Genomic DNA, 14,456 nt, shown 5'->3' with positions numbered 1-14,456 from the left:
ACCTTTAATTTTGAAATCTCATTTGAAATGACCAAAGTAACCTGCCTACCGATGATGCATTGCCACAGGTATGCAGGTTTCTGAACAGCCCTCCTCGAGTCACAGATTGGCTAGACAGATATGGTGCCATCTTATAAGCATTTTGAGTAACAATTATATGAAGATGAAATTTGAAAATGGGTGATACAAATATCTTGTGTTAAGAATTGGACTTGAGACCATTTGTAGTATTATGACAATTGCACTTAATCGGTATACCATATTTTACTTACTTTAAAGGGGAAGAGCACCCATTTTCAATATTGAACTATGTCATTAATATACCTTAGAGGAGTTGTGTGGAAATAACAAAAAGTTCCCCCTCTTCTGTGTAGCCTAGAACATTGAAGACATAGTTCTATATTGAAAATGGGTGGTCTTCCCCTTTAAGTAAACCCTCTAAAGTATCACTAAACAATGTACTCTCAGATTGATTGTTGTAATTTTTCGTATTCAGTGATTCCTATCGGACCCTCCTAACTTCACCCAGTGAGACACCATCCCCTACCCAACTTTCTAATGCATCCATCAGTCACCCAACTGAAGTCACCATAGCAACAGTCCTGGGCATCATGGCTGCTGTCTGCCTATTGGCTGTTGTCATGGCGATGCACAGGAAGTGTCACTCCTCCAGGGTCAGAGTTCAGGTCATATCAGCAGATCTATAAAACTCTGGTAAACTTACATGTATATTATTGAGACTGCATACGATATTGTGGGTCTGGTTTTGTTAATAATAAACATCTATCTAACTCCTCTATCTACATATTTGAAATGTGACTGTATTTTTTTTTCTTTCTTTTTTTTTTGACAGTGACACAAAACAATAGTCTTTTGTCAGGTTTTTATGCGAGACCACTAAACAAATAACATAGTTTTAATTTGGACATACACAGCTTCCACCCGACAGTGACAAAATATTTGTTAATCCTGTGTTGCATTCTAAGGCACTGTAGCCTTAGAATTCATGTTTTTCTACTATATGCAGAAGTGGACAGTCATCAGACATGCACGAGTTGACAAATGAAACACTTTAATTGACAATAGTCTAAGAACCAGAAACCAACAGAGGCTATATGGTGACACATTTATTTATTTACCCAGAAAGAGTTTTACACTGTGACAATCAATGAATATGAACATAAATTACTCTTTTGCTATTGTTGTTTCTACACAGTAAACACATTAAAAATGAACACTGAGGACACTCATCTCTTCCACACAGGTATAGAGGTCTGTCTTGGGGCTACACCACTGGAGCAGGCAGAGTAATTGTTATAATTACCATTTTTCTTGCAATCAACGGTGCGGTTCAGACACACAAAACAGAACTCCACCTTACAGCGGGGGCAGAAGATGTTCTTACAACCTGTTTTGTCATGTTCCACTCTGAGGCCACATGTAGGACAGGCCCGCAAGGAGGGGCAACCTGTGATACCCTGGACTTTATCAAAGTTGATGTCAGCGCAGGTCCTCAGTATCTCCAGCTCCTGGTTGACGCAGCCTTCGTTGTCACAGCGGTCCGATCTTGGCATTGGACCTTTCCATTCCCTCAAACACTGCCAGCAGAAATCGAAGCCTCTCTTTCTGTCAGCTGTACACATGGTACAGCGCACACTGAGATTAGAGAAGTCATTCCTAATGACAGTAGAGCTGCATCCAGGGCACTGTAAACATGATGTTGTGGAGAGACAAGTGAGCACAGAGATTTAATTTGAATGGACAAGTTCAAGTGATTTCATTTTCAGGCACTCACTTGTTTGACATCACAGTATTCACCAGCAGCAAGGCGGGCCAATTTCTCTTCAAATTCCACCTTTTCTTCAGGGGTAAGAAGGGCCATCTTACGAACCTCTGTGTACGGCCACTCAGCGTCACACTTTTTCTTATTGCCCTGCCTTTCTACTGGACAGGTGAATTTGCAGAGACCCTTTAATTATGAAAAGGAAAGGAAATTAAATTAAGGGAAATGTATACATTTTGACGGGAAATTCTAAGGGCAGGAGCAAATAGGCTCCAGTTGCAAAGACTCAATACACCTGAGTGGTGCTGTGATGAGACACAACATTTCAATAAACTTCTGACTTGTCTTGTGCCCTTTTCTGGTGTTATAGGCCTATATGACTTGCACAGATTCTTCTCCTGCATGTGTGTGTGTGTGTGTGTGTGTGTGTGTGTGTGTGTGTGTTTATATATACATAGCCTACAGTATGTATGTATATATATATATATATATTAAATATAATTTAAATAATAAGATTATTGTCTGGAAATTGGCTTTTTCAGTAGCTGTTACATTATAGGCATATAGTCTATTAAATGTCCCATAAATTATTCCTCCATGCATGCATGTATTGCTTGCATGACTATTCAGACTTTATCTTTCCGTTAATATTTCATATCACAACGTTATAGTTAAACTAAAATCTAATTGATCTGATACGCACTAGGCTACTAGCCCCGTTTATTAGCCTATACCTCACCCTTCACGATCGTACTGTAATTAGCGGAGGGAGAGGTTCCCGGAATTTTCACAAACGTTCAAACTGGTAGGTCTGACTATAATTATACGAAACACTCTAATTAGCTATATGGAAAACAAATTCATATGAAGTGTGGGAAGATGTCAAATGATATATAGGCCTACCTGTGACAACAAAAAGCGACACCAAGCTGTGAGAGACATCGGCGTGACCGCATGACCACAGGACATAGCTGCCCTTGTAGACTTGTATTCATTCCACTCGACTGAAACATATGAAGGGAAACGTTCGCATTCGACAAAATGGTTCAATCTCATGGTCACAAAAGTCAGTCAGTATTTTGTACCGACCCCCAGTCAAATTTACACTTTAGCAAGGCCTAGATAAATCGGAATTGTTCGCATTAAATTCGAGTAGGCAATACATTCTACTTACAATCTAATTCGTCTGGTCCATTTACAAATGTGAGAGAGGAGTCACTGCCGTCATACATCTTCTCCTGTACACTGGACATGTTGGATTATTCTCCTTCTGCTAAATCTGCGCTGGTTAAAGTCAGTCTGTAAATCATGACTTCATGCTGCATGCAGGGTTTCACTTTCATTCTCTGTCCTTCCCGTAAGTCATATGGGTTTCACTGAAGTGAAAGTTTGCAAAGAAACTCAAGTTGGCAATTTATAGGCGAATCCTAATAATAATAGCTAATAAGATTATGGGGGGTAATAATTGTTATTATAATATTATATTATTATCATTCATTATAATTGTATAGGTCTATATAGGTCTATATATAGGTGTATATATATATATATATATATATATATATATATAGGCCTATATATATATATATATATATATATATATATATATATAACACACACACACACACACACACACACACACACACACACACACACACACACACACACACACACACAGTGTGTGTGTGTGTGTGTATGTGTGTGTATATATATATATATATATATATATATATATATATATATATATATATATAATGTATCCTTTTGCGTGTGTGTGTTGTGTGTGTGTGTGCATGCGTGCGTGTGTGTGCGTGTGTGTGTGTGTGTGTGTGTGTGTGTGTGTGTGTGTGTGTGTGTGTGTGTGAAACTGTAGGGTAGAGTGGGGGAATAGGCCCCCCTGGGGTAATAAGCCCCCCAGCTGTATTTGACTACAGAACTACAAGGTGGCAACCTTTTTGATTTCAGCACATTCCTGGCATCCTTAGCTCTTCATGGATACAACATTAGACCCATAGAATGTTGACCCATAGAAATGACTCATAGAAAAGACCCATAGAAATGCTCATGTCAATTTTCATGATTGTAGCACCTATTCTGCTCCACTACATAGAGGGGGGCCTTTTACCCCATAGAGGGGGGCCTATTACCCCAGTGGGGCAAAAGGCCCTTTTTACATGTTTTTCTTTTTGTACTATAACATCAAATGTATCTAATGTTTCAACATGGTGCCCATATAGGTGTATTGGGTAAAGCATTGCTAACATGTACATACTGCATTTATATCAAAATGTATTTTAATTGGTCATAAAATAGACATTATCCTTAAGGGGGGCCTTTTACCCCACCTTACTCTATAACTTATTATTATTGTGTTCCAATTTTTGTTAGGAACAAAACAAATGGCCCCATCACAAAGACTAGATTTCTGGATCTTTCTTGAAGGAAAACTTTGGCCTCGCGGATCCATTATTTCAGATAACATTCTATTGCTCTTATTATGGGGCACACTGCCGCGCACACACACATAGTTATTAATTTTGTTTTAACCATTTTACTGTGTAAAGATTATCATTGCTTTTCGTGGCTTATTCTGAACCACCATTTCCATCGAAATTAGGCTATTACTGTTGAAATGAAACGCACACACATGTCTGTGAGGAAAATCATGAACAATATTTTTTATTCATTTGACCATAAATCAGTTTGGTGTGTAGGTCTACTGTGTAGACACCGGTGTCAGTAGGCCTACACCGGCCTGGCAGCAGGGTTTCATGGCAAACAATTAGCCTACCTACATTAAAATAGGGTAGGCTACATATAACATTAAACATGTTTTGTTTTAAACTCCTTGTGAATTAAACATAAAAAAAAAAAAAAAACGTTTGTTCCAGATTTCATGAAGTCCATATAGGCAGGCTATGGCTGTCGTCCCGCTCCTCCGGGCAGGCGAATGCAACATAAAATGTTGGCTAGATGCTGGATCCCATAGGATGACAGTGTGCGCGATTCATCATCGAGGGGGACGTTGCCGAACAACAGGCGCGTACCTGTACCAGATGCACAATAAAACGTAAATAGCCTACAACAAATAAACAAATGTAAAATGTTACATAATTAGGCTAAAGAAATAAACAAACAAATTAATAAAACAAACAGCCTAGATACACACGCACGCGCGCCGCGCGCACACACACACACACACACACACACACACACACACACACACACACTGTACACTTTCCAGAATAATAACACACTAGGCTTACCTTGGACATCTGGCAGCTTCTCGCTAATTTTCTTCTTCATATCCAGGACTGTCATGTTTCTCATGTGCTCTTCGGATTCGCACAGATCAACGAGTAACTTTTGGTTTCTCAGCCCAGTCACCACAACTTGATACGTCCTTCCCATCTTTGTTCTTGATCCCGAGCGCGAGCGGTCGTGAGACGATGCGCTGCAAGTTTGACTGAAAATGCTTTCACTTTAGTTTAATACTTTGCCTGTAGGCCGCCAATTCAAAAGTAGTCCCGTGCCATGATGACATGACAGACCTTCAAACTTGCATGGGTTTCGATATTGCTCAAACATTAGTCATTATATTGTAGGCTAAAACAAGTCCAACTTTTTCAACTTTCTATTTCAATGAAACGAGACTCAACCAGACTCAGCCACTCAGTCATTTGTAAATAAGTAACTTGTTGTCCCCATCAGTGACACTGCACTGCAGTAGTGTATTACAATCACTGGCAGCTGTGGCCCAAACCTGACCTCCACGCCACGGTCCACTCCACCGACCACCGCCCATATCATTGGAGTTAGCTAGGCTAAATGTGATCCATCCAGTACTGCACTAGCCTGCATGGGTAATATATCCTAAATGTTAGTTTAAATGAACATGCACTGCTCTTTAACAGTTTTATGTCATTGGCCGATTTACACATCCTATACTTTGTTAATTTGTGGGGAAAAATCAATGTATCTATGGAACCCCCTAGGCTCTGTAGCCTACTGTAATAGTGTGACTGTGTGACATATCTTCCAGGGGACCATACTATGTTCCCCAGGTTCTATGTTGATTGATTGATTGAAGGCTTTATTAGAAGTTTGCATAGGAAAAGGTACAGTTTCATGACGGTACAGTTCACTGGTACAAGGTCTACTAAAAGGAGATCCATGAAAAGACTAAGCTTATTTCCACAGGAAACCATTAAAGTATCTCATATAACATTGAATGACAGACAAATAGAACACAGTACTATGCAGTAGATATGTAAAGAAAAAAACAAAAAAGAAAACAGTAAGTCTAAACAAACAATAAGTATATACAAAGAAGGGGCAGGAGGGTAGGGTTGGGCTAGGTTAGTTTCTTTTACCAGTTGCGAAAGGTTGCTGCCTGTAAGTGTTTTTTTAATGCAATTTTAAAGGATGCTAGTGATCCACACTCCTTTATGGCCTTCGGTAAGGCTTTCCACATTTTGGTGGTATAGCAGAAAAACGAGTTTGACCCTTTGTTGGTTTTGACTCTGGGTTGGAAGTGATCTGTGGCACTGCCTCTGGTGTTGTAATTATGGACATCCTTAATGTTTATGAAGTATTTTGACAGGTACTTGGGTATCATAGTGGTGTAGTGTATCTTGTACACCAGGCCCATTGCAAGTTGCTGTACTCTGTCATCTACTCTGAGCCACCCCACTCTTAACTGGTGAGTAGGGGTGAGGTGAGTCTGATAGGGAAGGTTAAGCAGGACCCTAATTAGTTTATTTTGGGCTGTTTGGAGTTTAGTTTTCAGGGCTTGTGGGGCGTCACGATACTATACGTGAACTTGAACTCCAAGTTCTATGTTCCCCACTTATCCAAAAAAGGTCCTATGTTCCCCAGGTTCTATGTTCTCCACACTTACCCCCACAAAAAGGTTCTATGTTCCCCAGGTTCTATGTTCCCCACTTATCCAAAAAAGGTCCTATGTTCCCCAGGTTCTATGTTCTCCACTTAAGGGCCATATATAGTTACGTATGGTTGATTTTGTGTACGTTTTGGGTGAGGAACTACGTACGGTAATCGCGTCGCCATGCATAGTAGACATGCACGTTATTTATGTTCCGACCCGCTCTCCGCTCCAATTCTGCTCCCGTTTTGGCCGCGCGCCACATGAAGGTGGTTCTCACACGTGTAAAAACCTTAGCATTTAGCCAAAATATGTAGAACCACAGATTTTGGACCCGCCGTGATGTTTGGTATAAATAATACGTGGTAACAGTCTGGAGTCTGGACTGGTTCTGCTGTCTGTCAGCACTCAGCAACGTTATCGCGGTAAATGCAACTCCGCGAGGGTACAAATTTAAACACATGGATGCGGACCCGGAGTAATTATAACAAAACACATGTACACACCCGCTCATATATTGAACATAATCCAAGTAATAAATGAGCCGCATCATCATCTCTTCTTGTGACTTGTGTGCCTCGCTGTCTGTGCTGATGACTGTTGTTGCGGTGTGTGTGTGTGTGTGTGTGTGTGTGTGTGTGTGTGTGTGTGTGTGTGTGTGTGTTGTTATAGAATTTTATGAAATGTAATCTTTGTTTCTTCTTGAAGGTAGTCAGAAGGTCATGTAATTTAGTTTAGGCATGTCAGGGTGTTTATTCCTAGGTTTGAGAACAACTGTTGTGTGAGTCACTCTTTCACCTGTTACCAGAATGTCATGATCTGTCTAAAGTATTCCTGACTGAAAGCCTTAAAAGGATGTTTGTTAACTTGACTCTTTTTTATTTTAAGTCCCCTCTGAAGTGTATAAAGAGGGTGTGTATAACCTGTGCTCGGGAGTGGAGAGTTGCTATGCCCATTGAGTGTAGTCGCTGTCTGCTCAGGAGCTCCTTTGATGATTAAATATTGATTGTGTTTGAACACTGCTCGAACCTTTCTTTTCTCAAGTATATTTTTATGCAATAATTATAGAAATCCATAACAGCTGGCGACCACGAAGGGACTCTGTCTTCTGTCCGTCCACATCGACGGACCTTCCCGGATTTGCTGCAGCTACCAGGCAAATACATCAGCTCCAAACGGTTGACGTGCCGTCCGTGGGACGTCCGGGTGTCGGATGGGCAGAGAACAGGGTTCAATAAGGTACGAGAGTGTTTCAAATACAATCTGTTGCATGAACAAATTTTGCATGTTTTAGAGGATATAAGGATTCTGTTTGGAAAAAAAAACAGTACCTGTGCAATCCAGGGTGCTATTTCATTATAGCTTCACGGGGAGGACCGTGGTAGATGAATAAGACCTTGCATGATAAGGTTTTACCCGTGGAATTCGGGGGAAAAGCTATTTAATACATAGCTTCACGTGATCGTGGGACCGGTGGTTATCGACGGGGAAATTGGCTGTCGGAAATAATCATTCTGGGTTATTATTTAAATGTATAAAAACGTATAAACTTAAAAAAGGGACCACAGGGAGCTGTTCATGTTATTCTCCTGGGTGCGAATCTGTGAACACACATGAGAATTGTGAACAGCTACGAGGGTTTTGGGACATGGTATTAAATGTGATACTGTTATAAGGTGTGACTGATCAGAAGGGTCACATAGTACAGTATATAAACCTTTTAAAGGGGAAAAGAAATATCTAAAACAAGGTGTGAACAGACTCATTAGGTTTGTAAAGGATGACGTATGTTTGAGAAACGCATGGAATGAGTGAAGTCATCCTAGGATATCAGTCTGTAGTACGGTATCATTTTATGTAACCAAGGACGGTTTGCCAAAGTGTCTGTTGACTCAACTCTGCTCTGATTCTTCTTTTCTTTCTCTTGTTTGTTTTTCTGAGTCTTTCCAGAGCAATGGGGAATGGAGAGAGTGGCTATTCCAGGCTAAGGGCACTCTCAGGGCCAATAGAGTTCATGGTGGAGAGATGGGGAGATGAAATATTAGAGCCAATCATGTTATGGCATAAACTTACTCAGGAAAAGTTCCCGCTTGCGGGAACATTTAGCTCCTCAAAATTAAGAGCATGTAGGGATGCTCTTGAGCAATATGAGAAAAGGCATAAAAGATTGAAAAAGTATAGGCAAGAGATGCTCCAGCCACCTCCATATCGCACCCAGCTGAACCCCCCATTGGGCCCACCAGTGCAGCAACCCAACCCGGCAGATCCACACGCCCCAGCGCAGCCAGCACCTGTTCCCGGCCTTCAGCAAGCAGCCCCTCCACCGGCAGCGGCTCCTGCCAATGGAATGCACGACCTACCTCCAAACCCAGCGGGGGAGCTCTACGCAGCAGCTGCCCAGATAGCTCAGCAGGCAGCCACCCACGGAATCGCGGAGAAGGGGGACAAGGACAACATGGACCTGGCCACTGCTGGACTGGAAAGACTGAATATAGCTCCAACAGAAGGAGGGGGGAGTTCTGAGCGGATTGGTATGGTGACACGAAGCATGATGTCGCAAATGCCATTGATACCATATCCAAACCAGAAGGTCATGTAATTTAGTTTAGGCATGTCAGGGTGTTTATTCCTAGGTTTGAGAACAACTGTTGTGTGAGTCACTCTTTCACCTGTTACCAGAATGTCATGATCTGTCTAAAGTATTCCTGACTGAAAGCCTTAAAAGGATGTTTGTTAACTTGACTCTTTTTTATTTTAAGTCCCCTCTGAAGTGTATAAAGAGGGTGTGTATAACCTGTGCTCGGGAGTGGAGAGTTGCTATGCCCATTGAGTGTAGTCGCTGTCTGCTCAGGAGCTCCTTTGATGATTAAATATTGATTGTGTTTGAACACTGCTCGAACCTTTCTTTTCTCAAGTATATTTTTATGCAATAATTATAGAAATCCATAACAGTGTGTGAGAGAGAGAGAGAGAGAGAAAAGTAAAAAAGAGAGCACTTAAATTCTTTAATCACCCAAAAGAAAGCAACCCAGACACGCTCCATAACATAGCCCTCAACCATAGTGAAAACCTACATGGTTGCCCCCTCAGTCAGCTGGCCCAGGGACTCTGTGCACAAACAGAAGCCCAACTACCAAACGGGAAACACTCTGGACCAAACCAGATTATAAGAAAACAAAAAGAAAGCTACCTAACATACTGGAAAGAGACAACCCAAAGCCAAAGCAAAATGGAATGCTATCTGGCACTAAAAAGAGAATATACGTTAGCAGAATATCTGAGCACAGTAAAAGACCCAAAACTTAGGAAAGCCTTGACTAGGTACAGACTCAGCGAACACAGCCTTGCAATAGAGAAAGGCCGGCACAGACAGACCCCACTCCCAAGGGAAGATAGGCTATGTACACACTGCACACAAAATGTGGTAGAAACAGAGCTACACTTTCTAACCACCTGCCCACTATACCAAGACATTAGAGACGCATACTTCCCACAGATTACACACACCCGAAGTGAGTTTGAAAACTCGACCAATGATGAAAAACTCCCATATCTACTGGGAGAAATACAACAATGCGCAAACACAGCAGCAAGATTTGTGAACTGTTGTGACAAAAGAAGGCTAGAAACACAACCACCCTAAGGACTACAAACCATGGATTGACATCTAGACCTACTGCACATACAGTATGAAACAGAGCTGATACCTTTAAATGCATTTTGAGGAAAAGAAAAATGCTGCTATTTGTACCCTGTATATAAAATGTCACAATGCGACATAGCTCTGTTTACTCAATGCTGTACCCCCTCCAACTGTATATATGTTCCCCATTTTCAACTGTTTTTAATTGTATTTGTGATACTTGCTTTGGCAATGTAAACGTATGTTTTCTCATGCCAATAAAGCTCCTTTGAATTGAAAAATTGAATTGAAAATTGAGAGAGAGTGTCCAGATGTCCCTAGTGCCCCCTGTCCCACTAGTATTCGTAATCTCTCCCCATTATTGGGTGTCTTGAGTTGTTATTAATAATTATAAATGAATGTTTCCTGCATTTTTGGATAAGAGGGGAACATAGAACCTATTGTAAGCTGAGCGGGGAACATAGAACCTTTTTTGTGGGGGTAAGTGGGGAACATAGAACCTTTTTTGTTGGGGTAAAGTACCATGCATAGTAGTACATAAGAACCGCAGGAATACATAAGCAACGGAGGGTGAGTTAAATTTCGTCCGGTTTGTCCGGTCTGTCTCCCACGCCTCCGTACTCCGGATGATTTATCTCCGTATACGGACCCTTACGGACAGCTCCCAACTGGACGGACTGAACGTACAAGATGTATCCGTAGAAGAAGTACCCACGGCCACCGTTATAAAACATAGGCGCAGTTGTGATGAAATTAACTCTGCTCTAAGAGCGGTTCTCAAACTGTGTGTCCCAATAATAAATTATATTTTATCAAGAAACGGAAAAGGTCACACAACCACTTGAAGAGGACGCTTCGACTCCTCACTCTCTCTCTCTCTCTCTCTCTCTCACACACACACACACACACACACACCGCAACAACAGTCATCAGCACAGACAGCGAGGCACACAAGTCACAAGAAGAGATGATGATGCGGCTCATTTATTACTTGGATTATGTTCAATATATGAGCGGGTGTGTACATGTGTTTTGTTATAATTACTCCGGGTCCGCATCCATGTGTTTAAATTTGTACCCTCGCGGAGTTGCATTTACCGCGATAACGTTGCTGAGTGCTGACAGACAGCAGAACCAGTCCAGACTCCAGACTGTTACCACGTATTATTTATACCAAACATCACGGCGGGTCCAAAATCTGTGGTTCTACATATTTTGGCTAAATGCAAAGGTTTTTACACATGTGAGAACCACCTTCATGTGGCGCGCTGCCAAAACGGGAGCAGAATTGGAGCGGAGAGCGGGTCGGAACATAAATAACGTGCATGTCTACTATGCATGGCGACGCGATTACCGTACGTAGTTCCTCACCCAAAACGTACACAAAATCAACCATACGTAACTATATATGGCCCTTAAGAGGGGAATATAGAACCTTTTTGTGGGGAGGGTGGGTGGGGAACATAGAACCTGGGGAACATAGAACCTTTTTGGGGGGTAAGTGGGGAACATAGAACCTGGGGAACATAGGGTGGACCCCTCTTCGAGTCCAGCCTTTTTGTGACGCTTCCCATGTTCATTTGTGAACAATTGAGTGAGAAAGGCAGTGCATGAAGGTAAAACTGTAATATTTCTGGAAAGGTCTAACACCATAAACCAAGATTTATATAACGTATTAAAGATGCAGTGCCATGATCTCTCTGGCAGTGTGCGCAAGGAATACGGCATCGACCAGCAGCGGTTTGAGAGTACTCAAAGACCGGCCCTTAGACGGCTAATAGCCTCCTGCAGAGCCACACTGTAAAAATAATTAGGCAATAATAACCTATTGTCAATTTGTGGATGTGCTTCATAAAACAAACACATAAAATACAGGATGTTAATGTTTTTAAGTATAATTGCATGCAAGAATGAATGGACATTAAGGTATTCAAGATTAACAACAATTATTTCTCATTTGAAAGTTTCACCAAACATTCTTTTAACTGTTTCCTTGGAATGGTTATGTAAATAAATTAAGTCAAATAAAAATCTTAAATCTTAAAAATCTTCACTAGTAGTAGGCCTACATCTAATTAACATGTAGCTGAATTAACACACTTCACACAAAGCTCAATTTAAAACACCTTTACATTTATTTGGCCATCAAAACCTTTGGTTCATACACATTTTGATTAATATTTGAACTCAGTGCTTACAAACATTGAGCTTAACTGTGGATACAAATCAATGTGTTGTCCTTCTAATCTAAGCTCTCAAAAGTTAGTACAAGGTGAGGTGAGGTGCCAGGTTAACACCTGTGAACCATACATATTTTATCGACATGGTGCCATAAAGAGAAAGAAAAAGTCCTTCCGTCTGTCTATCATAAGCAACAAACAATGGTATTATAATGACACCCACAAGCAAGAGATGTATAGCGTAGCATGTACATACAGTACTATCTCCTGGTCTTATGCTATATCTACAGTATATACAGTACAGTATGTAGATATCTTGATAGTTTTACTTCTTTACACCTGTAAACATGTAGAAATCTGTTTAAAGTAAAACGCAACACTTGCTAGTTTTCTTTTTCTCTTTCCTTTCCTTTCTTCCTTTTCTTCTCTTTCCTTTCTTCCACCTAATGTCCCTCTCATTGTTGGGATGTGGACTATCCCCACATGTTGAGACCCTTGATCTGGCCTCTGCCTTTGACTCTGTAGTCTCTTTCTCATACACCTCCTCGCTGTTTCGTTTCTGTTCTATCAAAGGCTCCTTCTCAAGCCCAGCCTCATTGGAACTAGCATTTACCCTATCTTTAGGTAGTGCTATGCTGATTTCATCTTCCACATGCTGCCTCTGTTCTACCAATAAAGGCTCCCTCTCAAGCCCAGCCTCGTTGGAACTGGTATTTACCATGTCTTTAGGTGGGGCTATGCTGATTTCATCTTCCACATCCACATCCACATCCACATGCTGCTTCTGTTCTACCAAAGACTTCATCTCAAGCCCAGCCTCGTTGGAACTGGTATTTACCCTGTGTTTAGGCAGTGCTATGCTGATTTCATCTACCACATGGTATTCTGTCTGTGTGTCTCTGTTGAGATCTTCCACTGTGTTTCCACTGTGTTCCGTCACGTCTTCCACTGGTTCATCTGGTGTCACGATCTCCTCCAGTTTATAGTCTGACTTGTGTCTTGAACTCTCACTGGGTAACTGTGACTCTGGAGCTTTGAAATAGAGGCATTATAATAACACCACAAGTTATGATCAAAAACAATTATTAACAGGTTTGATTGTTTGCATAAGTAGACCAGAAGACATTGATTAACTAACTTAATATCCCTTACCTCTCCTGTACATGATCAGGTACGCACTAGTGGATCTGAATAAGGTAAAGATATATTTGACAGCATAGTCAACGTTTGGATACAATAACTATACCAACAAGACCACATTCTAAGAGATAAAAGAGCATAGATGAAAATAAACATGACATACTTGTGTGTGCTGTTTCGTGCAAACAGTTCTTCTTGAGCCTGCAAGATGTAACAACAATATTTGACATTCAGCTAATAAAGGCAAGATATTAGACATTTCACATACCGGTATGTACAATTGAGTAAACATTTGTGCATAAATGTTTACTCACCTCACAGACCCTCAAGTCATTAAAGTCATGCCAGGTCTTATTGAGAGACTGGATGGTGGCTGTGTAATGCCCACCACTCAGTGAACCAAAGTGATTCACCATTCCATACAGTTGATACTTGACATTCTATTCATGCAAATGAAAACATTTAATGAGATCAAAATATAAATAAATAAAATAAACTAGAAACACAACGACCTTTATATGGTGACTTCTTCATACCTTTATCTGCAAAGTACGTGGCAGATCTACAGTGCAGTCAATTTTGAAGTTTGTCATGGTGTTGTAATCAAAGACAAATATATTGAGCAGTACAGTCAGAATCTGGGGACACTTCTCCATTTCGCACTCCTATAGGTAAACATTAAGCAACAATGGAATGAATCAGTATATGAATCATAAAAAGTAAGTACTGCACGCATGCACACACACACACACACTTACACATACACAATTTTAACCATTTATTTATGTCCACATAAAGCAGAAACTTACAGGGACACAAATATTA

General features: G+C 40.9%; 1 protein-coding gene across 1 annotated transcript; it reads right to left on the bottom strand.

Moving 5' to 3' along the window:
- Positions 1 to 1,247: 1,247 nt before the first annotated feature.
- LOC308297920 (E3 ubiquitin-protein ligase-like) lies at positions 1,248 to 3,091 on the bottom strand (the record flags this gene model as incomplete). Its single annotated transcript, XM_080741484.1, has 4 exons — positions 2,958 to 3,091; positions 2,687 to 2,787; positions 1,796 to 1,969; positions 1,248 to 1,706 (listed from the first exon to the last, which is right to left on the bottom strand). Exons 1-4 carry the CDS (start codon positions 3,034 to 3,036, stop codon positions 1,248 to 1,250), a joined length of 813 nt encoding a protein of 270 aa, XP_080597610.1. The 5' UTR covers positions 3,037 to 3,091.
- Between the last annotated feature and the right edge of the window lie 11,365 nt (positions 3,092 to 14,456).

Source organism: Nannobrachium achirus, assembly GCF_963921795.1.
Source record: "Nannobrachium achirus genome assembly, chromosome: 14".
NCBI lineage: Eukaryota > Metazoa > Chordata > Actinopteri > Myctophiformes > Myctophidae > Nannobrachium > Nannobrachium achirus.
The sequence above is the reverse complement of the archived record's forward strand: the minus strand, read 5'-3'. Positions and strand labels throughout refer to the sequence as shown.